The 27984-nt window shown below is 37.7% G+C and overlaps 2 protein-coding genes and 1 pseudogene across 2 annotated transcripts in view; 2 read left to right on the top strand and 1 right to left on the bottom strand.

Moving 5' to 3' along the window:
- Positions 1-27984, top strand: part of GALNTL6 (polypeptide N-acetylgalactosaminyltransferase like 6) — a 1524971-nt gene that overhangs the window by 294007 nt on the left and 1202980 nt on the right. The gene's annotated exons all lie outside the window — the stretch shown is intronic.
- LOC123251710 lies at positions 1273-2117 on the bottom strand (annotated as a pseudogene).
- Positions 6377-10042, top strand: LOC123250927 (structural maintenance of chromosomes protein 4-like). The gene has a single exon (XM_044680036.1). The coding sequence runs from the start codon at positions 6392-6394 to the stop codon at positions 10040-10042; it is 3651 nt and encodes a 1216-aa protein (XP_044535971.1). The 5' UTR covers positions 6377-6391.

The raw sequence follows: 27984 nt of genomic DNA, 5'->3' as shown, positions 1-27984 counted from the left end.
GAGGGTCAGTGGCATTTTTCATTATGAATCTCTGGGATTGTCTTGGATCCCTGCATTGCTGAGAAGAACTAAGTCATTCACAGTTGCTCATCAAGAAATACTGCTGTTACCATGTATGTTGTTCTGTTTCTGCCCACTTCACTTTGCATCAGTTCACAGAAGTCTTTTCAGGTTTTCCCAAAATTATCCTACTTGTCATTTCTTCTTGTCCCCTGCCCCACAGTTATTCAGAGCTCACCAGGATGTAGCTCCAAGCCTGTCATTCCTCTAGCAGGTGCAGCAATACAGCCTGGGGCCAACCCTAGCCCCCCAAAGCAGAGGCCAGGGTCTGGATGGGGGGTGGCTCTGAGCCTCTGGTGGGCTGCAGGCTCATAGCCTCGTGGAAGGCTCTGGGCTCCAGCAACGTGGGCTCCTGGGGCAGTCTGCCTACCGTGGACTCCCAGGGTGAGCCCTCAAGTCCTGGGGAGCAGTGCAGGCTCAGGGTGTCTGTACTGGCCACCCCAGCCCAACCCCCACAGGGCACTGGCTGCCTGGACCCTCATCACAGTCGCCATTGGCAGTAGGCATGTTCCCCATTGCCTGGAGTGACTGTCTCAACCTCCAGCCTTGGTCCCGCCGCCAGCCCCGGCCCCCTATTTTGCACAGATTACATAAAGGCCAGACAAATAACATTTAGACAAGCATTTAGGAATTGCTGGATAGAAATACCTTTAGTTTCTAATGCTAGTAATACGGAGTTACACAGCATTATTTATAAAGGTAATACTCAGTTGTAGATAGATTAAGTATGGTGCTCTCTAAATGGCAAGGGTGAAAGGGCATCTGACTTTTATTTTCCACAGACTAATTTGCAAATTGTTTTCCTAAGCATTGATGCGGGGGGGGGGGGGGGGGAAGAAAAATAGAAATCAATCTGCTTATTGTTGGTTTACCATTTGGAGATATTTTACATAAAGGTCAAATCTTCAGGTTACCCTGGATTCAGTAGAAAAACCTTTTGAATGAAATTTTTGTACAACAGAAACTTCTCAGCAATCAAAATTTAGAACGTAAAAAATACACGCAAAACAGATTTCCTTGAAAACGCTTAACTGAACAAAGCGCCAAACTACACAAATGCAGAGTGAAAACAGCATTTCAACTCCACCAAAGGTAGCTTCATCAAAGTAAAAGTCCCCTATTCACTTGGCACTGTTGACTTTTAAACAGGAGACAATAAAAATGTATTATCCACAAAACAATCTTATTTCAGAAATCCACCATCTTTATGCTTCAATAGTGACAAGGTGATTGAGACTGTGACCTGTAGCTCCCATGACTGTAATCTGGGAATGATGATTGCCTCCTGGAAAGCTTTCCCTGTCTTGAGCTTCTCCCAACTCTCTTCCCCCTCCTCCTCCCGCTCCCTCCCTTTCCTCCTCCCTCTCCTCTGCAGGATCCACTACAATAGTCTAGATCGGCATAACCTTGATAGTAGTAATCCCAACAGCAGGAACTGCCATAAGTAGGTCTTCCCAGGTAGATTCCAGGAGTTAGGGCGTGGAGTCTTTTTGTTATAGAAAAATCCACTCTGATCCTCTGCGCATCCAGCTCCATTCCATTGGCTTGCTCCTTAGCTTCCCTGGCGTTATCCACATTCTCAAGGTAGACAAGGGCAAACCCCAGACAGTGCCACGATTGCTGGTCATACACATTGGACACATCTGCAATCGGACCATACTTGGAAAATACTTCTGAGATCCCTCTCTGTGGTGTACAGGCTCAATCCAAACACCCGGGACAACAGTTAGAATCAGCAATTGGCCCGATTCCCCACGTGATGCCTGTGGCTAGACATTGGAGAGGGACTGCGGCTAGGTTGCTTGGGGCAGTCTCAATTGCAGGATTCGCTCTGTGAGCCTCTGTGAGAGTGGGAGAGAGAAATTGTTCTAGTCTAACGCCTTCCAGAACTTCTTCTGGATCTCCATATAGACTTGGAACTGGACCTTTACTTGGATCTGGAACACTGGGACTCTTCCTTAGAACACAACTTTACAGGCAGGAATGTGCCTCGCGGATTTCCAATATCCACAAGCACTCACACATCTGGTTGCAGAACGGAATTCCCGTTTTTCCATAATTCCGCTCACTGATGTGCGCTGTCCCACCACCCCGGCTGCTGGATCCAACTTCTCCCCAGTCACGTTGCTGCTGCGGCTCCACCACCCCCACTGTTCGGCTGCCGCCGCCGCCGCCACCGATCCGCTGATTCGCTGCTGCCTATCCGTAGCCGCCGCCGCCTATCCGCCGCCGCCGCCGCTGATCCGCTGATTCGCCGCCGCCGAGCCCCCGCCGCCGCCGAGCTGTCCACCGCAGCTGCAGATCAATCCAGCGCAGCCGCCTCCGCCACCTCCAAAACGCTGCTACGGCCGCCGCTGCCGCTACCACTGCCACCTCACCTGCTGCAGACTGGCCTCCTTCCACGGTCTCTGCAGCCTGCTCTCATCTCATGATTAAAAAATAGAGAGTAGAATAAGCATAAGACAATTATTATTATTATTATTTATTATTATTCCTGTTGACTCCTTAGGAGCATAGGGCCGCAACCATCTATGCACGCCAGCGGACTCTGTTCTGGGCAACTTCCCCCAGCTGGGCTTGACTTCAATTCCAGATCAAATCTGAGAATGAATTGTTAAAAGGTTACTAGTGAATGGGGAAACACAAACAACAACAGAATCATGCTTTCCTCTTCTTTGAAAACACATTGGGCGAGAATAACTTCTTTTTCTGATGTATTTTTGACCAATTGTAGAAATATTATAGAAATAGACTAGGTATACTTTAGCGAAGATTTTGTCCAAATCACTTCTGCTGCTCTTAGACAATGAGACTGAAATATAGGTAATGCACAATAGTGCATAGGAAGACTTAAGAATTATAGGAAAAAGAGTAGCAATGATTGATTCAGTGTGAAATTGAAAGTAGGAATCTAGAGGCCCTCTACTATTTAATACTGATATTATTTAGATTTAGGCAACCACCATTTCTTTGGGTAAAAGTATAGACTTCTCAGTTTGCACATGCCACAACATTAAAAGAAATGATTAACACACTTTATGGCAGAATCAGAATTTAAAAAGAACTTGACAGGCTAGATTTTCAGGCTGAATCTAAGAGGATAACATTTAATTGGGATAACTGTAAATTCATACACTTGGGTTCAAAAAGTCAACTTTGCAAATATAAATTAATAGAAGACTGGCTAGCTGACAGTTTGCCAAATCAATGTTTCAATTTCTTAATGTAATATCTGAGAGCCATGATTACTTTTCTAAAATCACTTAGGCAGTCAGTTGAAGAATTATAAATGGAACTCATGCCTTTTTATTCCCAATTTGTGTTTTTCTTACTATATGGTATTATCCTTGGGACCATGAAGTTTAGTTTAGAAGTTTTCTTTTTTTTGAAATTAGCTTTGATATTAAGGATTATTGCATAAATATTACATACAGTAAATGTCTTTTTATTTAAGATAGTTTGGAAATACTAAGTGTTGTTATTCAATCATTTCAGTTATATCTGATTGTTCATGACTCCATTTTGAGTTTTTCTTGGCAAAGAAGTGGTTTGACATTTCCTTCCCCACCTCATTTTATAGATGAAGAAACTGAGTCAGAGTTAATTGATTTGCCTAGGTTCACATAGCTATTACATTTCTGAGGCAAGACCTGAACTCAGGAAGAAGTCTTCCTGATTCTATTCCTGGAACTTCAACCACTGCACCACCTAAATGCCCACTGGGTGTTGGAGCACTTTAAAAAGATTTATTTTAAATTGTGAACTTAGACCTCAATAAAGACAATCATTTTAAGATTAAAAGAACAGAGAAGATGGTTCTGTAGAAATTTTTTAAAATCACTTTTGTTATGAACATATTAAAGATATCATATATGTATATAATTGTTGTTCAGTCATTTTTTACTTCCTGACTCTAAACTTGGCGCTCTATCTATTGTGCCACTTAGCTACCCATGTACATACAATACATATATGAAATTAAATTTAATAAAGTATGTATACCAACCAACGCACACACACTCACACACATATACCTATTTTTGGTATATACATACATATATATTTGGAAATTTTAATTTCAGAAATCTAATATTTTGAACAAGAAGTTCAGAATAATAATTAACAATTATTCATCTTTTGAGGAGTATTGATGTCTAGAGAAATGAAAACCCATATTGATGAAGTATTATAGATTATCCTTATGAAGTATCAGTCAACAGCTTAAAATATTTGTTTTCATAAAAAGTTTTTTACCTGATTTTTAAAAATATGTCAAGTCATTTTGTTTTTTCTATATACTTACAGTTTCCTTGCCTTGGTGTAAAGATGAATCTCATTCATTTGAATTACTGTTCCTACTGTATTTCAAGGAAATGAGATTATGTTCAAACAAGTTGAACCTTAATTCCAGTTCTTTTCAGAGTAATAATTTAAATATAAAGTACCTTAGATTGATGTTTAGATTGGATATAATAACCTCAGGAATTATTTTATCTGAAAATGGAATTAAGTTTTGTCCAATGCCAAAAAGTTAATACTAAATCCTATAAATCATACTCTTTTCTGCAGGTGGTGTTTAGAAACACAGAAATGTCAGCTCATATTATAGTTTTAATTACCTTTTGCTTTTCAAATGTGCAAGCCTGCAACATTCTTTATTCAAATCCTATCCCCAGCTGACATTTAGGGGACAAAGAGAAAGTACTGAAAGGAGGTCCTGGGTTGGGGGAGGTAAGGGCTGAGAAAGTGGGTATTTCAATGAGGTGGGGAAGCTCAGCCAGGGGAGGAAGAAGGGGGAAGACATAACCTGTACAAGCTGTAACACCAGGATGTCTGTTTCTGAATAGGGCAAACAGAAGCAACAACAACAAAAAGTTATTTTAAAACCACATTCTCATCAACCCCAACAGCCTCTTTATATCTAACTTTGGTAATCATATAATACATTTCCGTTGTTAATTAAAGAACTAAACAGCAAATGTAAGGCTCCTAGGTAGAGACCTAGAATTTAAAAAAAAAAATGCACAGAGATACATATCTATCTGTCTGCAGTCTGTCTACCTACCTACATATCTCTCTATCTCTCTGTCTCTGTCTCTCTATCTATCTATCCTACAGTAATTTAAATAGAAGTATTTGAGACAATGATTAGTATTAGAATGTTAATTCACAGTCGAGAAGCAGACATCATCATCATCATCATCATCATCATCATCATCATCATCATCATCATCATCATCATCATCATCATCTAAAGACTTATACCACTAAGGACAATCTGCCTGTAGCTTTACGGGCAGAGGCAAAGAAGCTGCACTGGAGATCTGCTGTCAGCACATCCCTCTGTGTAGCTTCTTTGGTTGCCTCCAAGCTGAAGGGCTGCATTCCCTCAGCAGAGATAGAGGTAACTCCACCACCAAGCCCAGGAGCTGTCAGCTCTATGCCCGCCCTGCCTAGCCTAGCTCACCGGGCGGATCCAGTGAGCTCAGCCGCCTTCGCCGCCGCCCCTTCACCGCCCCTTCGCGGCTGCGCCGGAGCCGCTGCCACCTCTGCAGCCGCCGCCCCCTTCACTGGCCACCACCGCCTTCACCGCAGCCCCCTTCGCCACAGCCTTCACTGCGGCTGCAACCCAACAGCTTCCATTTTCGAGCGGTGGAGCCGGAGCCACCGAGCCGCTGCACCAAGCAGGTAGGGAGGAGCAGGAGCGCAGCAGAGCTACTGGGCAGCTGCCATCATGCCTCCCCGCAAGAAAGCTAAGAGAACCAAAGCCCAGGCCCAGCCGGAGCCTGAGGAGGAGCCACCGAGCACCGGGCCAGCTCCGGTCAAGAGGCCCCGCAAGAAAGCCAAGCGATCCTTAAAACAGGCCCTGCCAGCGCCGGCGCCTGTGCCTGTGCCTGAGGAGCCCCCTGAGCTGGTGCCGGAGGTAGAAGAGCAGCAGCAGCAGTGGCTAGAAGAACCACAGCTGTCACCACAGCAGTGGCAATCAGAGGGAGAGCTGTCACCACCGCAGTTGCAGGCAGCGTCAGAGCTGTCACCACCGCAGTGGCAACCAGGGGCAGAGCTGTCACCGCCGCAGTTGCAGCCAGAGGCAGAGCTGCCACCACTGCAATGGCAATCAGGGGCAGAGATGTCACCAACGCAGTGGCAACCGGAGGCAGAGCTGTCACCACCACAGTTGCAGCCAGAGGCAACAGTGGGAGAACAGTCACCACCATGGCTGCAGCCAGAGGTGGGTCCCCCTGCCTCCCCACGCTCATCTCAGTCAGAGTCGGAGGACAGGCTCACCCTGGAGGAGATCCTGGCTGCAGTGCCCCCGCCACCGCCCCGGGGCATGATCACTAAAGAGGGCACCCCCAGGCTCATGATCACGCACATTGTGAATCTCAACTTCAAGTCCTATGCCGGCCGCACCCAGTTGGGGCCCTTCCACAAGCATTTCTCCTGTATCATTGGCCCGAATGGCAGCGGTAAGTCTAATGTCATTGACTCAATGCTCTTCGTGTTTGGCTGCCGAGCGCACAAGATCCGCTCCAAGAAGCTAGCGGTGCTGATCCACCACTCAGATGAGTACCAGGACCTGGACAGCTGCACTGTGGAGGTACACTTCCAAAAGATCATTGACAAGGCAGGCGAAGACTACGACGTGATTCCAGACAGCTCTTTTTACGTGTCTCGGACGGCATATAAGAACAACACATCCGTGTACCATATCAGTGGCAAGAAGCAAACGTTCAGGGATGTGGGCAATCTACTCCGAAGCCACGGGATCGACCTGGACCACAACCGCTTCTTGATCCTGCAGGGCGAAGTTGAACAGATTGCTCTGATGAAACCAAAAGGCCAGAGTGAACATGATGAGGGTATGCTGGAATATTTAGAAGATATCATAGGATCTGGACGGCTAAAAGAGCCTATTGAAGTCTTGTCTCAAAGACTTGACGTATTAACTGAGGAAAGAGAAGAGAAGTTAAAAAGAGTTAAAATAGTAGAGAAAGAAAGGGAGTACTTAGAAGTAGAGAAAAATATAGCCATTGACTTCCTTACCCTGGAAAATGAAATACTCATAAAAAAGAATCATATTTGTCAGTTCTACATTTATGATTTGCACAAACGAATTGCTGAAGTGGAATATGAAAAGGACAAAATTCTTGAAGAAACAGAAGCTATTAAAAAGAAGACCAGTAAACTGGAAGTTGAAATGAATGCCAAGACTGATGCTTTAAATGAGGCAGAAAGGAAACTCAATCAAGTTTCAAAATTTATTGAGGAAAGCAAAGAGAAATATACACAGCTGGATTTGGAGGGTGTTCAAGTTAAGACAAAAATGAAATATGCTAAAAGCAAAGCCAAGAAACTTGAGAAGCAGCTCCAAAAAGACAAAGAAAAGGTTGAGGACTTTAAAGATGTACCTGCCGACAATGAAAAGGTAATCAATGAAACAACAGCTAAAAAAAGTACTCTAGAAGAGGAAAAAGAGAAAGAAGAGGAAAAAATGAAGGAAGTTATGGATAGTCTTAAACAGGAGACAAAGGAACTTCAGGAGGAAAAAGAGAGCCAAGAAAAAGAACTCTTGGAATTTAATAAAACTGTAAATGAAGCCCGATCCAAGATGGATGTTGCCCAGTCTGAACTTGATATCTACCTCAGTCTCCATAATACTGCTGTATCTAAATTAAGTGAGGCCCAAAAGGCTTTAACTACAACTTCTGAGACTTTGAAAGAAAGGAAAACTGCCATTAGAGATCTTGAAATTAAATTGCCTCCTACTGAACAGGACCTAAAGGAGAAAGAAAGTGAATTTCAGAACCTCACAAAAGAAGCAATAGATCTTGACAGTTCAGTTCGAGATCTTCTTCAAAAAGTTGAAGAAGCAAAAAGTTCTCTTACAACAAATCAGAGCCGAGGAAAAGTTCTTAATGCATTGATTCAGCAGAAAATGTCTGGCAAAATTCGAGGAATATATGGAAGACTGGGAGATTTGGGAGCCATTGATGAAAAATACAACATTGCCATTTCATCTTGCTGTAGTGCCCTGGACTACATTGTTGTTAACACCATTGATACAGCCCAAATCTGTGTGAACTTCCTGAAGAAACAAAATATAGGAGTGGCAACATTTATCGGGTTGGATAAGATTAAAGTTTCAGAAAAAAATATGAATCCACTCCCAACCCCAGAAAACATCCCTCGGTTATTTGATTTAGTCAAAGCAAAAGATGAGAAGATTCGCCGAGCCTTTTATTTTGCTTTACGCGATACTTTAGTAGCTGACAACTTGGACCAGGCAACAAGAGTGGCTTTTCAGAAAGATAAAAGGTGGAGAGTCGTGACATTACAGGGACAAATCATTGAGCAATCAGGGACAATGACTGGTGGTGGAAGCAAACCAATGAAAGGCAGAATAGGTTCCTCACTTGTTGTGGAAGTTTCTGAAGAAGAGTTAGCCATGATGGAATCCAAGTTGCAAAAGGACTCCCAGAGAGCTATCGAAGTCCAAGAACGCAAAGCACAGCTTGAAGGGGCCATACTCAAACTGCGTCACAGTGTGCAAGACATGAGGAACACACTGGAAAAGTTTACTGCAAGCATCCAGAGTTTATCAGAACAAGAAGCATACTTGGATGTACAAGTTAAAGAACTCAAAGCCAATGTCCGTGATACTACCCCTGATGAAAAGAAGCAGAAATTGCTAGAAACACAAATAAATACCTTCAAGGAAGAGTATGAATGTGTTTCTTTGAAGGCTGGCAAGGTTGAAGCTGAAGTAAAAAGACTACATGATTTAATTATGGAGATCAATAATCATAAGCTGAAAGCCCAGCAAGACAAGCTTGACAAGATAAACAAAAAACTGGACCAATGTGCATCTGTCGTCACAAAAGCTAAAGTAGCAGTAAGGACGGCAGACAGAAATCTTAAAAAAGCACAGAATTCTGTCCTTCGCACAGAGAAAGAAATAACGGACAATGACCAGGAATTGGAAGACCTCACCAACGAACTCAAAAACCTCACGGAGGAGGCAACTGATGTCATGAAGAATTCCAAAGAAGCTGGGGAGTCCTTGCCTGAGATCCAGAAGGAGCATCATAACCTGCTGCAAGAAATGAAAGGAATTAAAGAAAATGAATGTACCCTACAAAATGATTCACTTAGTAATAAGTTAAAACTGGCACAGGTAGATACTTACATTGCTGAACAGCTTTCTAAAGTCAGGTTTTGGGAGCAAGAGATGTCAAGAATAGCATTGCATCGAATAGAAGATAATCCAGTTGAACAGATTTCTCTTTTAAGCCAAGAAGATCTTGAAGAGATAGAAAACCCTAATTTTCTGAATAATCAGATTGATCTTCTGGAATCCCAGTGCAATCAAATGAACCCAAATCTTGATTCCATCGAAGAGTATAAAAAAAAGAACGAACAGTATTTACATCGGATGAGAGAACTGGAAAAAATTACCATTGAAAGAGACCGCTACAGACGGGCTTATAAAGATCTTCGGGAACGAAGACTTAATGAATTTATGGCAGGTTTCACTGTAATAACAAATAAACTAAAGGAAAACTACCAGATGCTTACTTTGGGAGGCGATGCAGAACTGGAACTGATTGACAGTTTGGATCCTTTCTCTGAAGGCATCATGTTCTCTGTTCGTCCACCCCAGAAAAGCTGGAAGAAGATCTTTAATCTTTCAGGAGGAGAGAAGACACTCAGTTCTCTGGCTCTGGTTTTCGCCCTCCACGATTATAAGCCCACACCCCTCTACTTCATGGACGAAATCGATGCAGCCCTGGATTTTAAGAATGTGTTCATTGTGGCCTACTACATCTACAAACAAAAAAAAGATGCCCAGTTTATAATAATTTCACTTCGAAATAACATGTTCGAGATCGCAGATAGGCTCATTGGAATTTACAAGACTCACAACATCACCAAAAGTGTCACGATAAATCCAAAAGCCATCGCAGCTAAAGGAGTTTGCTGAACTAGATCCTGTTACAAATTGGTGAAACAGGAACCGACACGTATGTATTATTAAGCTATACATTTCGTGCTCCTAGTTTTGTAATTATGGCTTCATAAACTCTGCTGTATGTATCTAATTTTCCCTCTTTGCTTGCTGTCCTGCTTTAGCAACAGCTAAGTGAGTTACCCTTATAAGGACCTGAAAAAAAAAGCAGCAGCAAAAGAAAAAAAAAATATAACAGTTTCAAATGGGAGGGCAAAGTGAAGAGATCCTCTTCAAATCCTCTATTTGAGGCAAATGCCCATACCAGCCATTTTTTAATTTCCCACCTGGATGCACTCCTTTGCACTCTTCCATCATGTCCCTATGCCAGGTACCTCTTTTCTCATTCCTCATTCCTATCCAGCTTCCTTTTGTTTTTGTGTTTCTTCATTAGTTTTAAAATTTTTTAAATTTTTATTTATTTTTTTTTAAACCCTTACCTTCTATTTTGGAGTCAATACTGTGTATTGCCTCTAAGGCAGAAGAGTGGTAAGGGTGGGCAATGGGGGTCAAGTGACTTGCCTAGGGTCACACAGCTGGGAAGTGTCTGAGGCCAGATTTGAACCTAGGACCTCCCGTCTCTAGGCCTGGCTCTCAATCCACTGAACTACCCAGCTGCCCCCAGTTTGTAAGCTTTTTGAGGGCAGAAGCTGTCTTTCTTTTACATTGTTGCATTTACATCAACCCAGCTTAGTGTTTTGCCCATAGTAAGCATATAATAAAATATTTGACTGACTCAGTGACAGCTTCTGCTCTTGGTAGATGGCAGTAATGTTATTCTCCTAAGACTGCATCATCATCTTTTTAGTTATTTTGAAAGAAGTTTATTTGTACATTTTAAAATAATATATATATATATATGTGAAGTGTCATTCTTTTATTGCCTTTGGATCTGTACTTATGGGAATGTCTATTAGCATGGTGATATCTGTTGTTCAGTGATATTCTTTCAGCACTGTCTCTAAGAATAGATCATAGCAGTCTTGTGACAAAACATATTCTAGAACTCTTTAAAGGGTTGGTGTTTTTTTTTTTCAGGATTGTGACCAAAGCTTACTTGTGTTTTATTAGAGAAATAAGGTCGTGTAACATAGTTTTGAATAATTATCTCTGTTATCTTCTGCTTATGTTTTGCAAGTTTATATGTGTCTGATACTGAATTTAGAGTCCATTATTTATGACACTATTTAAATGCATGGATCTAATAGAGTGATGATGACATCTTTCTCTTTGTATGTCTTCGGTGATGGAGAACATGGAAACTATCTCCACTTATTTAATTATTTCATAGATCAATCAATAAACAAGTATTTATTACACAAATATTTTGTCTTAGATATTGGTTATTGGGGATAAATGAAAAAATAAAATAAAACCTGAACTCAAGGAGCTTATATTTTATTGAAGAATAAATGCACAAATTAATTTGTAAAAAAATTCACTGGCTTAACAGATTTAGTTCCATAATGGAATGAATTCTCTTTGTACTCAAAATGAGTAATTAGGAGTTTTCAGCAGACCAACTGTAATAATATTGACTCTGTTTATTGTGCTGGGAGTTTTTCAGAGTACGTTCCCGAAAACAAATCTGGGAGGGAGATATTATTATACTCATTTTTTTTCTGATAAACTGAGGATCAGAGATTTAATGTGATTTGATCAAAGTCATGCAACTAATAGTGCAAGAGATGGTGTGTAAAACAAGATCACTATTGACTCTGATATGCATTAAACTATAAATAAACTGTCCATTGATGGTTTAGTAAAATTGAAAAGCCTGAATATTACTGTTCTGATAGAATGATACTGATAGATTGTTGTCACTGGAATCAGGTTCAGGACTGATTTAGTCCAATTTCGTATATGAATAACCTTACCAAGTGCTCACAGCTTTCTTTGAAGATTTTTAATGGCAGGAAAATTGGGTAGCATAGGGCTGAGGAATCTTAGCCAATTCCACTGATGGCTTTGCATTAAATCTCTCCTCTTCCTAATGTTTCCTCCACATAGTTACCAAACTGATATTTTTTTCTTTCCTTTTTTTTTTTTTTTGTTTTGTCTTTTTTCTTTTCTTTTTCAAGCTGGTATTCTTAAAGTCAAGCTCCGACCATGTCATTCCTCTGCTCAAGAAATTACAGTGACTTTCCATTTCCTTTAGGATAAAAGTAGAACTCCTATTTGTCTCTTAAAGATCTTTGAATTGGCTGTAGACTAATTACACTTTAGTTGTTCTCACACAGTTCCTGTTCTAGGCAAACTAGCTTTCTTGCTATTATCCATAGCACTGTGGGGCACTGTGAGAGGAGCTCCGGGGTTCCACCATTGAGGGAGGAAATAGAGAGAGAGAAAAAGGGAGACAGAGAGATAGCTAAAGCTCAAGAGATAAAGCAAGGGGAGGCACGATGGCCATAAGCTCCGTTTATTTTGACAAAGAGAAAGACTTTTATAGAAAGTAGAATACTAAGCATTACAGCATATTTGGGGGAGGGGGGCTGTTACTTTCCCACAGGATAATATTTATGAAAATGCCTTCACACAAGGACATTGCCATAGTTGCTATTGCAAATATAAGCAAGTTGAGAAAGAGTGAGAAGGAATCTATTTTATGTTCCTAGGGAGAGGCAGTTTGGTACTTTCACTCATGATATTACAAAGACTTCTTTGCTCTTCAGAGTGAGGAGGGGCTCGGGTTTTAATGAGGACCTTTGGCCCCGAGCATCAGTGCCTTTGTGTGAGAGACTGGGACCTCGCCAGCAATCTCAGACAAGCATGGCTGCTTTTCTCGGTGGGCCTAATTTGTCCTTTATATATCCTCACATACATAGAAGATACTCACCCCATAGAACAATGTCTACATGCTTAAAACTAGAAGAGACCTCAGAGGCCGTCTAGTCCAGCCTCCTAATTTTACTTTTCAGGAAACAGACTCAGAAAGGCTAAGAACTTTCTCTAGATCACACAGAAACTTTATACAGATTATTTCTAATACCTACAATAGAAATCTTTTCATTTTCACTACGTGGAGCCCTCCCTCCCCCCCATTCATTTCCCAATCCTCTTTCTCTTCATCATTTGTGCCCCCACAAATCATTTTGAATCTATCCTGAATTTATTTATCTATTATCAGATTATACTTCCTCAATATAATAATAATAAATCTCTAAGGGCAGGCTGCTCACTTTTATATTTATATCTCCAGCAGAGTACCCTACAGTAGAAAAAAACCCTGAATAAAAACTTATTAATCAACTTTAATAATTATCTTTAATAATCAACTTTAATAATTAGGACAATTTCTTTTCTTTTCTTACCTTACGGAGAAAGTCTAAAAGTGTCTTTGAAACTATAAGGGGGAAAATAAGAAAGCAGGGTTTTGCAACTTTGCAAACTTAGCAAAGGCATGAGTTTGCAAAGGAGGGGTCTGGTCACAGAAAGGGAGCTCCAGAATTTGGGGAAGATATAAACCCAAGGACCAAAGACTGTTGGAGGGTTCATTTTTCTTCTTTGGACAAGAGAGTAGAGAGTTCACTTCCTGTGACAGTTTGTAGGAGGTGATTTGCCTTTCCTGATACCTGGAGGTCCTGTAGTTCAACTAGCAAAATCCTGTCTATCCCTGTTTCCAGTTAACATTTCCCAGATATCCTGGGAGCTCCTGAGAGGTTTCATGACTGAGTGTGAGTGAGAACCAGACCCTGAAACCTCTGTCTTTGGACTAGAGGCCTGCAGCCATCTTTCATGCTGAAGAAGTTCATCAAGATTACAATATCTTTACTCTGACCAACTTTTGCCATGGCAATCTTTAATTTGAGGACCAGTCAGCTCAGTTTAGATAATTAGTCTGGTTTTTAGAGAGCTCAGAGTAGTAAAAGTGTAGCTTGAAGAAATTGAAGGCTTCATGAGGGGACCAAAGAACGGAGGGAGGAATATCTAGATTTTAGAGTCAGGGACTTCCTCTTCCCTGGTCCTCTATCATTTCCTTTTGATTTACTATAAATAAACCTATTTTACTGGTTTAAAAAGAAAGTCAGATAGCATTGTGGCCTAAGAGGGACTCTTTTATTACCATCAACAACACTACAAACCCCATTGAGTCATCTTACTCACCTATTTCAAAACTTTAGCCATTTTTTGGATTTTTGCTTTTTGGAGCCAAGCAGAACAAGTATAATCATGTATTATAATACAGCAATATAGGAATGCCTATATATGATATATCTATAATATGCTGCCAGTATAACCCCTTTGGAAAAACCGTGTCCATGGAGATACTCTAAGACTACCAGTTAAAACTGGGTCTGTTACTTTTGCAGAGGGAGTTTCCTCACTGTGAATTCCCTATAACAAATAATGTCTTGTAATGACATTAATAATTTATATTAACAACAACAACCACAATAGAGCTGGAAGACAAACCTTTGATATTCTCTGTAATGATTACTCTGAAGATTCATCTTATAAAGGAAAAAAACACAAAACGAGACTTTGCCATATATATTTTGTTATATATTTAACTATTGAATATCATTTTATGTATATCTATCCTTCTAAGGACTAATTCCTTTCTCCAAAGTAAATCACTCTTGATAAACTCACGGACCTCTAGAGCTTCTTCCAATCTATTGTATCTGCATAGGGGTTGTGTTGTTTTGCTCATGTATGTAGTTTATGGTTGTTCACAAACATCTGTCTAGACGTAACTCCCAAAGAGGCAAGAGTTTCTGGTGTCTCCTTCTCTAACCCTGCTACAAAGAAGAAGGAGTCTTTCCAGGAGGGAAATCAAGATGTTGAGACCAGAAGCTATCTACTTGCTCTACATAGAGAGAGAGAGAGCTGCCAGGCTAGAAATACATACATTTATTTACTCCATGAAATATTGTTCATCTGTGGAAAATGATTTTTAGGTTCAGGCTGCATACTGTATGCTTTAATGGGGAAGGAGTGTCCCAAGGAATATAGTTAAGATGACCTCCATTCTTATTATCTAAAATGAACATATAAAACAAATAGCAAATGAATCCACAGATAGCATGTAGAAAGCAAAGAAGATAAACACAGCAGTATACATGGGGTGGCTGGGTGGAACAGTTGATAAAGTGGCAGGCATGGAGTTAGGAGTGTAACTCTAGCCTCAGACGCTTACTTGCTTTGTGACTGTGGACAAATCATGTAACCCTGTTTGCCTCAGTTTCCTCATGTATAAAATGAGGTGGAGAAGTAAATTGCAAACCATTCCAGTATTTTTGCCAAGAAAAGCCCAAATATAATCACCAACAGTCAGATTCTACTGGCATAATTTAACATACATTGAAGAATAAATACTAGGCAATACACACTGAAAGAATTCTCCCATTGGAGCAAACTCAACTGAGAAAGAGTCTCAGATTTCACCTAAGGGGGAGATTCTTCAAGGTCTCTAGGGCAATAACTAGGAACAGGGATATGATAAAAAAAGAAAAAACAAAAACAAACAAACAAAAAAACCCTATCAGCTTCTCTACATGTTTGATTCCTCCCAGATTCTTTCTCTCAATTTAAGGGATCTAAAGGGAGTTTGGAACAGTTGGAATTAGAAGCCATAAGACCAGTATATTTCTTTTCTCTAGTACTCATCAACTTTAGTACTCATGCATTGTGAAACAATAATTAATTAATCTCCACCAAAGAAGAAATCTGAAGCAAATGGCCTTTGAGCCATGGGTTACATCTGAAAATATTGAAAATTCTTGATCATCATAACAATTATGAACAAAACAAGTTGATAGATTATATCAAAGGAAAAGTTCTGGAGAAAGTTTTATAAAATATAGATTCATCAATACAACAAACATGTGTCAATTTTGTTCTGTCATAGATATATTAGGAGCACTTAGTTTAAAGATTTACCTAAGAACAGAGATTTAAAAAAAAAAAAGTTCACCTGAAATACACAAACTCCTTGAGAGAAGGACTCTAGAGTCAACAGTGGAAAAATGGAGTCAATGATTCCTTGCATTTTCATATTTCATTATGGTACATAAAAAAAATAAACAAACAAACAAAAACCAACTATGGTTCAGATGCTGTCAGGCTCAAATCCCTTTTTTATAGTTTTGATATAATTCCTTTTGCTCATAGATTTTTACCAACTAAAATAATTTTAAATGTCCTACAAGTACTTAATGATTCTAAGACACTTTTTAACTCCTGTCTTCTGTGAGGAGAAATGGAAACTCTTCTTGTTTCCCTAGTATTTTGGATAACAGTTCCCAATATAAACTTTATGGCTAAATTTTCTGTTTCAAAAATCCCAAGTTAAAAGCTTTACTTTTCCAAAATGTATTTAATTTTGATAACATTGTAGCTTTGGAGCAATGTGGGCTTTTTGAATATAACAAGCCAGTTATATAATATCACTCATTATCAAGAAAAATATAGTAAAAAACCAAGTTTCCTGAAGGGGAGAGAAGATTAAGGCAAAAAAAAAATCATCACACTGATTCTGAATGTGTCAAGTTATCACAAGTATAGAAATACAAATGGGGGTATGTGATTAAAAATGACTTCTAGTCTATTAGTGAGAATGTAAAGAATATGACATCTATTACCAGTTCGAGTACAGAGTCAGAAAAGCAGCATACTTTTGTTTTAAGACATCTATTAGCTATGAAAGTGTTTAAAACCTCCCATCTACGCATAGCTTCTCAGGGATCCTGAAGCCAAGAGAAAGACTATAATCCACCACTAATGCTATCAAAGCAAAGTAATACAGCTGATGGAAAATACAGTTGAGTACTCCCAGCAGATGAAGGTGTGCATTTCCCCATACATCATCTTAATGGCAACATTTTCTACAAAGCGACATGGAGCACTCCTTTCATATTTCATGAGTTCTATTTGCCTGACTTCAAAATGCCAAATGTGCCAGTGAACAGGGCTTTAATATTCATGGGTTTCTGAGATGTCTCTGACAGTTGTCAACTGGAGAAATGGCTTCATCAGGAAGGAATCTGACTTATGATTTCTGGCACACACATAAAATCACATACTTATTCACCTATATATTCAGCTTGAAATGTGTATTCTTTGCATATTTATTTTTTATGAAAATTCCATTCTAGTGTAGCTATAAAATCCTTTATGCAGCACTAAGACATTCTAAAATCTTATCTGGACATGGTTGCCTAATATTTGGGGTACCTTTGCGGACCCCAAGCGTTGGAGTGGTGGTAATAGAGACATTTAAAAAAAAAGATATATGAGCAAATAAAAATTTCATGAAACTTAAGTGAATATATCTTACAAGTGTGAGCATATACTAAATCACCATATTGGTCCGGACCGGTGTTTTTTCGAGGATGAAGAATTCCAGGTAAGTTTCTTCCCCTAATAGTAGCTCAGCAACCCTTCAAAAAGAAACATCTCCCCAAACATGTATGTATACATATATCTGTGTGACACATATACATTATGTAATATACTGTTTTAAACAGTATATATATATATATATATTGTTTAATACTCCTAAAAAAGAGGCTCATCACCGTATTGACTTAAGATGATGACCTTTTCCTTGCTGTATGGTCTTTTATTAAAGATCACACACTATGATATAAAGGAGTTACAATTTGTATTATCACAATAAATATCCAGAGGCTTATGAGAAAAGGTGTTTAAAATTTGATATCAGTCTTTGCTATTGATTAATATGAAGTGTTTGAACTTCTCATTACCTCTCACTGATTTGTCCTTATCCTATTTTAAATTGTGTGCATGCGTGCGTGTGTGTGTAATGCTTTATAAAAAATTAATTGGGCATTCATTCATCCTGAATAAATGAAGTTTTAAGGATAGTAAGTGCTTTCTCAGAAAAAAAAATCCCTTAGTTATATAAAGTATAAAACTGAGAAAAACTTATATCCTGAGGATAATAATGTCTTGCAATGAAATTTGACACTTTCTACATAAAGTTGGAACTAAATCTAGGATAATGACTAATATGCTTAATGTTCAAACACCTGGTACACAGACCGTCAGAAGGAAAGAGTCAAAGCAATGATCCTCAGTGATGTTAAAATAGAACAAGACTTTTTGACTGAAGCTTTGCCTTTAAAGTTGATGTGAATGAATTGCACTTTAATGAAGCAGTACATTGAATTTGAGGCAGACAGACTTACATTGAGACTAGGTTTTAGCAAGATTTTAAAAGCAGAAAACGTTTATTATTTAACGTTATAGAGGATGTTTCCTTGGAAAGGGAAACCAACTTCTTTGAGGAAAAGTAGGATAAGAGCGATGTCAAATGCAACTGAAAAGTCTTTAATTTTGTATTCAGATGTCTAGACGAACTGAAGATATATTATTACTTAGCTGGCTAGTGCTAGCCTTGAAATGAGTGTGTTGTGGGTGGGGGAAAGGAAGAGCCATGGGGAGGAAGAGAAGAAACCACTAATCTTTATTTATATAATACTTATGATGTTTATATAATGCTTGTATTTTTACAGTGCTTACTATGAGCCAGACACTCCGATAAGTGTCATACAATTATTAACTAATTTGATCTTCACAACAACCCTGGGAGGTTGTTATTATTATTTTCCACATTTTACAGGTAAGAAAACTGAGGCAAACAGAGGTCAACTGATTTGCCCAAGGTCACATAACTAGTAAATGTCTGAGGCTGAATATTCTACATATGTGTATGTGTGCGTGTATTTCTTTACCCATACCCACACTCTCATACCCCTCATTTCTCCTACCACTGCTACACTCTGCTATTCCTTTGCCGGTGAGACTTTCTAAATTTCTGCCCTCTATCACGATACAATCCCCTCAAAGCTCTTATTCCCAGCCCATCACCGCCAACTTCTTTCTTTTTGTCTGACATAGTTGAATTAACCATCTCTTGACTGTTGACAGCTATACCACTATAGTTGGCATGATGGACCCTGTCAACTTGAGTTTAATGAGGCAGAGGGTGCTTTCACTGTAATCACATAGGATTATAATAATAGATATTACCATTTCCCTGCTCCAGATGCCTACTACAGAAAGGCTTAAACATCACATTAGACAGAGAGGAGTGAAGAGGAGGAACAGAAAATAATTAAAGAAATTCTCCACCCCTAAACAGAGCTTCAAATTGTCACATGGGCTTCCATAAGTGTTAATTAAAAAGCATCAGGGCAGAATTTCACATTCCAGTCCCTCAGTTATTTTGAATGGGCTTTGGAGTCTCTCACACATGCTACCCTGAGAAGAAATCTTTTGGGAGTGAATCAATAGAAGAATGAGGGAGAAATATATATAGGGATAACTCCCTTTGGGTTTCTCCTGAAATTTTCACCTTATTTTCCCTTTTTATATATTAACTCGTAGGAATTTTTCAATAATACTATATGTGAGACACAATATTGCAATATGCAAAAATATGAAAAATGAACCTGCTTATGTAATTTTTTAATAGCTAGAGAATTAGCAAAAAGTAATTTTTACATGAAAATGCCTTTTGTCTCATTTTCATTACTTAGAAGTTCAAATAAAATATTGAAGCTTAAGATCTCATTAAAGAGAATATTTCTAGACCATGACAGAAGTTCAGTCTACGCCTTCTATAAATTCATGTAGATTATTCTCCTTCCGGTGACAGAGGTTCATAAGTTGTTTACCAAATTGGCTGCTCAAACTGGTAGAGTTATTTACCTTTGACCTAGAGTTTAAGACAGAAATCAGTATTATGCAAAATATTTGACAAATTTTCACTAAGGAAGAAAACTAAAACTCTAGCTTTGTCACAATCCAAACTCTATAGTAAATTAATATTAGGACATAGGGTTTCTCTAGTTAGCATAATTCTAAAGATAAAAGAATGTATTTCTAATTTTTATAAATTATGTATTTTAACAGAATCCTATTGCAGGCTGGAGGACTGTTGATTCACTTTTTCATATAAGGAAACTTTTTTTTAACAGTCTTAATTAGCGAAAACAATATTATTCAAGGTCAGATTCAGAAACTCAGGTTATAATTTAAAATGAAAAGGTTTCAACTATTGTAAAATCAGGATTTTAATGATAACAACAAAATAGACTATAGTGGCAAGAAGCTTGAGTTATTTGTAGACATAATTTTATTATTATTAGTTTATTTAATTATAAATATTACTATTTGTTATAATTACATTATATATAAAACATTATAAATACTTAAAATTATTAAATATATTATTAAATTATAATAAAAATAAAAAGTTTGTGGCTAAAAACCATGAAAAAGCAAGAAATTGGAAGACTCATAGTTTTAGGTGACCAGAAGGAAAAGGAAAAGAAATCAATCTGTCCCAAAGTACCATAAATTAAAATGATTCGGGACCAAAATTCTAAGACACTTCTAATGACATAGTAGTTTTTATTTATTCATAAGGCAAACAAATACTCCACAGAGATAGCAGTATGACAATTTTCATTTCAAAGTAAAATTTAATTTACATCAGTTGATGTATCTGTTTCTTCTAGTATTAAACACCTACTATGTGATGGGAATTGTGCTTGACACTGAGAATGGAAGTACAAAATTGAGTCAATTCCTGAACTGAAGGAGATAATATTTTGCCCGGAGAGGAGAGAGGGGAGCCTAGGTTTGGTATACAAAATATTCACAGTAAGCTAAGTATGAAGAAATAAGAAAGCAAAGAAATAAATACCAAAAAAGAAAGAAAGATAAGAAACTATGTTTAGAGTAGGTGAATTGCCTGTTTTTTTTGTTTGTTTTTTTTTTTTTTTGTATAACTATTTATTATCTAAGGCAGCATTTAACTTAGGCTGACTTTAAATCTGGATCTGCAAGCATATTTTATTTATCCATTTACCTATCTATCATCTATGTCTAATTTTAGCTGGTAAACAGGCAACCATGGACATCACTCTTCTCAGTGGACTATTTAAAAAAAATTTTTATAATATGGTGATTAAAGATATTTAAAATTGCTTGGTTCCTCTAGGGGGTGTTATATGACCCCTGGGTTCTTATTCTGTGGGACTATGACCCATGAAATGGTAAGAGAAGAAGAAAGGAAATCCAAGTAAAAAGAAAAGCAATAAGTTTAATGAGAAGAAAATTAGGGTCAGAGAAAACTCATAAAGAAACTTAAGGAATGATAAAAATGATGGGAGAGGCAAGAACAAGCATATTTTTTAGGTCCAGAAAGTATGGAGAGGAGTTTTTGAACAAAGAGATAAAGGAGAAGAAATAATGAGGTCAGGGGAATCTGCCTGGATCCATCAGCTTTACTCCTTCCATATGACCTCAAGAACCACTCTTATATTCATAGGACTAATGTTTCGACAGAGTATTGGTTTTCAACTTAGGGAGCTAGAGTGGAACTTTGTTAGCAATTATCCTGAAATCAGAAAATGAATAGGAAAGGGTTTGTAAACAAGAGGATTTATTTTTCCAACTTATAGAAATATTAAAATGGACCCTCCATCAAAGAATTTCCCATTTACTCCTCCTGGAAGCAGCATTCCCCCCCACTTTTACTTTTTATCTTTTAGTTTCTTGTTCTCTTTTGTCCAAATGAGAGTCCAGTTGTGGAATCAAGATAAGTATTCTTCACTGAAAGTCGTTTCCTCTACAATTCTCTTCAAGAATTGCCTTCAGGAGAACTGTCCAAGTGTTGCTCTTTATACAAACATGTGCACATACGTGCACACATGCATACACACAAACCCTCTTATTGTTGTGAAATTCTTCTCAATGGCTTTGGCAAAATATTATTTGACTTGCTTTGTTTTTAGATTGTTTTATACATATTCCCTGTTGTCCTTATTTGATTTCCCCCCCCTTTGCTTAGCATCTTTCCACCTTCCCAAGTTTCCTCATCACACCTCCACCAGTCTAACAACAACAAGAAAGCTTTTCAACTCTGGCAGATGGTCGTGAAGAAATTTTTTTTTTCTTGCCTGGTGTCTTGTATCCTTGACATACGTCTTTCTTGGGCACCCAATAAGTTTTAAAATATACATCTGGTTTCCTGTGAGTTGGCATTTTCAATCTCACCTTTCAACTCTTTCTTGATAAATGTCACTTCTTCAAAATTGCTTTTTCTATATTTTCAGATTTCAAAATTTTGAATTGTTCACTCATAACCTACTAAGGAGAGATACTTCTTAATAAAAATGCACCAGTTTTCATCATTTCTCTGTAATTATTGACTTAAATGTTTGTTATGAAATAGCTAATGAAAGATATTTATAATTCTACGTATGTTCCTAAGGTAAAACCTGCATGAATTAATGTTGATTCTGCTTTATTACTTTCCTGTACTTTCCTTTACTTATTTGTACTTCAACAATTTTTTATCACAAATACCCCTTCCAGAACACTTTTATATTTCTTTTTTTTCTATAGAAGTCTTAAATTAGTACTCTGTGCAGTTATTTTGCAACCCCTCAGATAACTGATGGACAATATCTATTGCAGAGTCAGTTTATCATACTCTAATACTTGGAGGCATTCATGTATTTTCATCAGTGAAGAGATTTTTAAGTTAGCTCAAATTAAAACCTACTTGATCCCTTTTATCCTGTGTGATCCTTTTCCATGTTTTTCCCCTCTCCATATACACTATAAAGCATTGATTCAAGTCCCTGGATACTTTCCACCAGCTCTTTTAATATATGGTTTGTCTGCTTTTTATTCTTTGCTCTGGTTGAATAATTCAACCACCTCTTTTTTTTTTTTTTTTTACAGTATTACAGAATTTTAAATTCAAAAGTCACCTTAGTACTACTAAGTACTAAGTAATAGTACTAAATATTATTGTATTTAAATGGGATTCCCATTTTAACATCCAGAAAAATTGACTATCTAGCTCATATGAAAGCAATTAGTGAGAGGGAACCCTCTGACTGACCAATCCTGCTCATTCCATTTCTATATAACTCTAATTATGTTTATAAAATAGAATCATCTTCTTTTCTTTCAATCCTACCTTTTGGCCTTTTAACTCTTTCCTCTGGAACCAATCAGAACTTTTTATAGTTTACTTTTCCAGCCTTCAAATGTTTGGAGAAATGTATCATGCATTCTCTAAGTCTTCCCTTTTCTGAACTAAAAATCCTCAGATCCTTCAAACATATCTGCATATAGCATTCAGGTCCTTGCACCATGTTGATCATCACTGTCTGGACTCTTCAGTTTGTTAATGTACTTCCTATACATTGTCCCAAACTGAGCATAAAACTCCAAATGTGATCTATCCAGAGTAGAAAGTAGACTGATGACTGTTTTTCTATGTTCTGAACACTGTTTCTTTCAATATGTCAGCATCCCAAGTTTCTTCGTATTCTGTAATTAATGATGTTTTTTATAGCCCTTCCGTTGCACAAGTAATCAATGGCAATATGGTATAGGCTATCTGTATCAATATCATTATGTATCCCAAATTAAAACTCCCATTTCTACTTTCCTATGATTTCTCTCAGTCATCTTTGAACGTAAACAGTATTGTTTAGGGGAGATCAAATGGATAACCCTTCTCCAGGGAGGCTGGAACTAGTGAACTTCAATTCCCCTCTTGTTACCTCTTTTCCCTAAGAAGAAAACATTACTTTTAAACCTGGTTCTTCCTGTGAGATACAGGAAATGTTTAGCCTCTCTTGTATTTAAAGTTATATTTTTAAACTGGTAAATGTCATAAAGCTAGTGGCCAACAGAATTACTAACCCACATGTGTGTGCTTCTACTTAGTTGTGGTATTTTGGGGGGAAAGTGGAAAGCTTTAGAGAGAAAGGAACTTTTTATTTTATTTTATTTTTTGTATTTTGAATATTTTCCCATAGTTACATGTTTCATGTTCTTCCCCTCTCCCTCAAACTCTCCTTCTCCACCCTTAGCCGACATACAATTCCCCTGGGTTTTACATGTATCATTGATCAAGACCTAATTCCATATTGTTGATAGTTGGATCAGAGTTATTGTTTAGTGTCTACATCCCCAATAATATGTGTTCAAGCAGTTGTTTTTCTTCTGTGTTTCTCCTCCCACAGTTCTTCCTCTGAATGTGGTTAGTTTTTTTTCTCATAAGCCCCTCAACCTTGCTCTGGATCCTTGCATTGCTGCTAGTAGAGAAGTCTTTTTAAATGCATTATTTTCCAGATTAAGATTTCTGGCTTGGAGGTCAGTCCCAAGAGGGAATTTTTGATTAATTTTTGCAATTACCAAGATTAGAAAGAATACATTGACTAGTGTTTTCTCTAGGCATCAAAATGAGTCAGCAGTAACAATCTGGGAATCTAATTGGCTGGACAAGTCAGACATCTGCCATTACACACTGTGGACTGGTTTGAGAGGAAATCACTACCACAGAAAGAAAGAGATACAAATGAAGCATACCTTGTCCTTGAGATGCTTACATTCTGTTAGGGTTGTTAACTTGGAAAAAACATAGAACTATTAAATAGTCGGAAAAACCAAATCTTTAATCAGGAGAGGGATAGGGTACAAATATTTAGGACTTCATACAGAGTCACAAGTTCAAAACCACACAGAGCCAAAGGCTCTGGCTACTCTGGGTACCACATCCCTGGGAGTGACACCATGCTAGATGAGAGCTCTGAGGAACCAAGAAAATTAGGGAACTTATCTACCTTTTGGGGGACTGAGGACAGAAGAGTGTGGTTGATTGGCTTCACAATGGCTACAAAGAAATGAGGAGTTCTAGATAGGATTATCAGGGAGAGGCTGATGCTTTTCTATGGACACAAAAGGGAAAGATCCAGCCAAGGGCTGAGCTAACTGAGAAAGGACTTTGACACAATGGGAGAACCTACTAGGTCAAAAAGGGTACTTTACATCTGATTGAGTCTGCAGCTCCATCTACAGTACTTTAAGGTCTATTGTTAGTCTGAAACTCTGAGTCTGGGATCTCCCTCCCCAAGAAATTCTCATGTGACAAGGTCCATCTTGGGGGTGGGGGTCTTAAGATCTCATATTCTACAAGCTCTGGGTTTCTAGATTCCTCCTTGACAGAGTAAATGACATACATTAACACTCTAAATACTAATTCTCATGTAAATAGGACTTGACCTGAATTTTTATGGAAATCAGTGATTCAAAGGTGTAAAGGTAAGGAAGAGGAAATGTAGTCCAGGTGCTGGAGATAGCTTTTAAAAGGTACAATGCCACAATATGGAATCCTGATAATAACAAGTAGGTCAGAATTTCTTAAGCCTTATTAACTCTAATTATTGCATGATGGTAGATAATGGAAAAGTGAATGGGCATAGGGGCTATTTCAGTTTTTTTTTATGTGAATCCCCAACAGTACAGTATTATGTAAGTTTAATACCTATTGAATTGAACAAATTTAGCAAGTATTTGAATTCCTCCAAAAGATGTGATCACTCTATTTTACATCTATTAAGATAATTTTGTGTAGTTTGATTTCGATGAATTTTTTTCTTTGTTACAGAGTAGAAGCAGGGTATATCTGGGACTGACTATGACTAAACATAAAATGAATCTATTAAACTCTAAAGAAAAAATGGTATTTGTTGCAAGATATATTAAATATTTTGACTCATACCAGACTCTTGAATTTAATTGCCTTGGCATGAATATGGTACTTTTTTACAGTATTATTGAACGATTCCACCTGGCTTTCTATCTTTTGTAAAATGCACCCTAGGACATTTGAGATAAATATGAATTAAAGACTAGAGTCTTAGATGTTTTCTGAATGAGGAGCTATGACACCTTAATATCCAATGGTTTGATATTCTGAATGCAAATCAGATCTTTAGCATTTAAAGACGTTCTGTGTGATTGAAGAACTTAAAAACTGTTTTTATTTTGTTCATCCATCCCCAACAATCAATATATCTTCTAGTACAGTAGTGAAGGGCTTATCTTTCTATGGTAGGCTTCTCTTCCTGGGACTGACTTGCTCTTTGCCTGAGGCAATAGTTGACCTTTTCTTATAAGGTCTTTTCATTGCTAAATTTTTTATATTGGGTGTATAAGAAAGAGATTATCAGTTGTCATAGTAAAATACTATACTCTTCTATCCTGTCAGTAATCTGTATAGTTTATGAAATAATATTTTCACTACTAAAAACTTTGGTAGGAAATTTGAAAACACATTTTTGTAAATTTATTTTCTTTTTCTATATTATTTAGAAGGAAAAAACTCCCCAACATTTTGTGCTCTACACCTGCTAAATAAGTCCCAAATAACCCAAGTTGTTTTCTATATAGTTTGGTGATTTGGTTCAAAATTACTGATATAGTTATTTATAATAATATCTAAATGGTGGTCAGGCTTATCATAGAGCAGTGATGGTGAACCTTTTAGAGGCAAGTGTCCAAACTGCAACCCTCAAGAAGCATGTGAGCTCCACACACCCCTGCCTTACACCAGGCAAGGGAAGGGAGGAAGTGTTCTCATTGGGCTTCTGGGCAGAGGGGCAGGTGATGAGAGAAATGACCTCAGGTATACAGAGGGGGGAGGAGAGCAAACCCCTATGGCATGCATGCCAGAGGTTCACTAACATGGTTAGAGGATCTTTATGAATCCATCACTTGTATTTAATAATAACATATTGGTTTTTTTTTTACTACATCATATCACAATTCCTAATTTTATTGCTAAAAAAACCCAACCTAATCAAGGCAGTTTAATCTCTACATGAAGATTTAAAACAAAGTAGAATCAATTATGCTTTATTAAAAAATTAACTTACAGAGGAAATAGAACTAATATCCAATACATTATCAATTGTACTAAATTGACAAGCTAATCAATACTGTCTTATAGAGATACTAAAACTTACTCTCAGAAAAACACCTCAAAGTGTTCTACATGGTCACCTAATTAATTTTACAAGTTCTATTAAAGTTTTTCCTTGTCCCTAAAATTACTAGTGCCATCTACCTACAAATCACCTTGTATCTTTCTTGTATATGAGATATCTCAAACATCATAATGAAGTTTTTAAATATTAATGTTTAAAACTACTAATATTTGGGAGAAAATCTATATATCTATATATCTATATATGTTTTGATTCCTATCTTCTTACAAATTTTATTTTGGCAGCCAAATAAGTGGTGAATCAAACAGGGAAGAATGAAAACAGAGACACTGATTATTAGGCTACTACAGTAGTCCAAATGATCACTGATGAGGAGTTGATCTAGGAATCTGGCTATTTGAATGGAGAGAAGGCATAATTTGTAAATAATATAGATCTCATTTGACAATACTTGACAACTGATTGAGAGGGTTATGGTGAACTTGAAAAACTGAAGTTTGAAGGATCATTAGATTTAAGGTGAAAATGATAAAGATTAAATAAAGCATTCATTCACTTTAATTTCCTAAAAATATTTTTAATTTTGAATCTGTGAATAGAATGTCAACTGTATTAATGAGAGAATCATTCTTCAAAACACCTCATTGGCAGCTGGGTGGCTCAGTGGACTGTGAACCAGGCCTGGAGATGGGAGGTCCTAGGTTCAAATCTGGCCTCAGACACTTCCCAGCTGCTTGACCCTGGGCAAGTCACTTGACCCCCATTGCCTACCCTGACCACTCTTCTGCCTTAGAATGAATACACAGTGTTGATTGTAAGATGGAAGGTAAGGGTTTTAAAAATAAAAAATTAAAAAAAAAACCAACCCCATTATCTGACACAGTCAGATAAAACAAAATTTATTATTTAATTGCATATAGGTAAAATTATTTTTTTAATTATAGGATTATTTTGTTCTGCAAGAATGTTTAATCAAATCATAGGAAAAGAAGAGATTAAATATCTTTAAATGATCTTTAAAAAAAAAAAAACCCTTACCTTCCATCTTAGAATCAATACTGTTTTTTTGGTTCTAATGCAGAAGAGTAGTAAAGATTAGGCAGTGGGAGTTAAGTGACTTGCCCAGGG

This window comes from Gracilinanus agilis, chromosome 6 (genome assembly GCF_016433145.1).
Source record: "Gracilinanus agilis isolate LMUSP501 chromosome 6, AgileGrace, whole genome shotgun sequence".
NCBI lineage: Eukaryota > Metazoa > Chordata > Mammalia > Didelphimorphia > Didelphidae > Gracilinanus > Gracilinanus agilis.
Note: the sequence above shows the minus strand (reverse complement) of the source record. Positions and strands in the feature narration are given on the sequence as shown.

Excerpts from the sequence above, each read along its gene's own strand:
- LOC123250927 (XM_044680036.1), top strand. The coding sequence starts at position 6,392 with ATGATCACTAAAGAGGGCACCCCCAGGCTCATGATCACGCACATTGTG.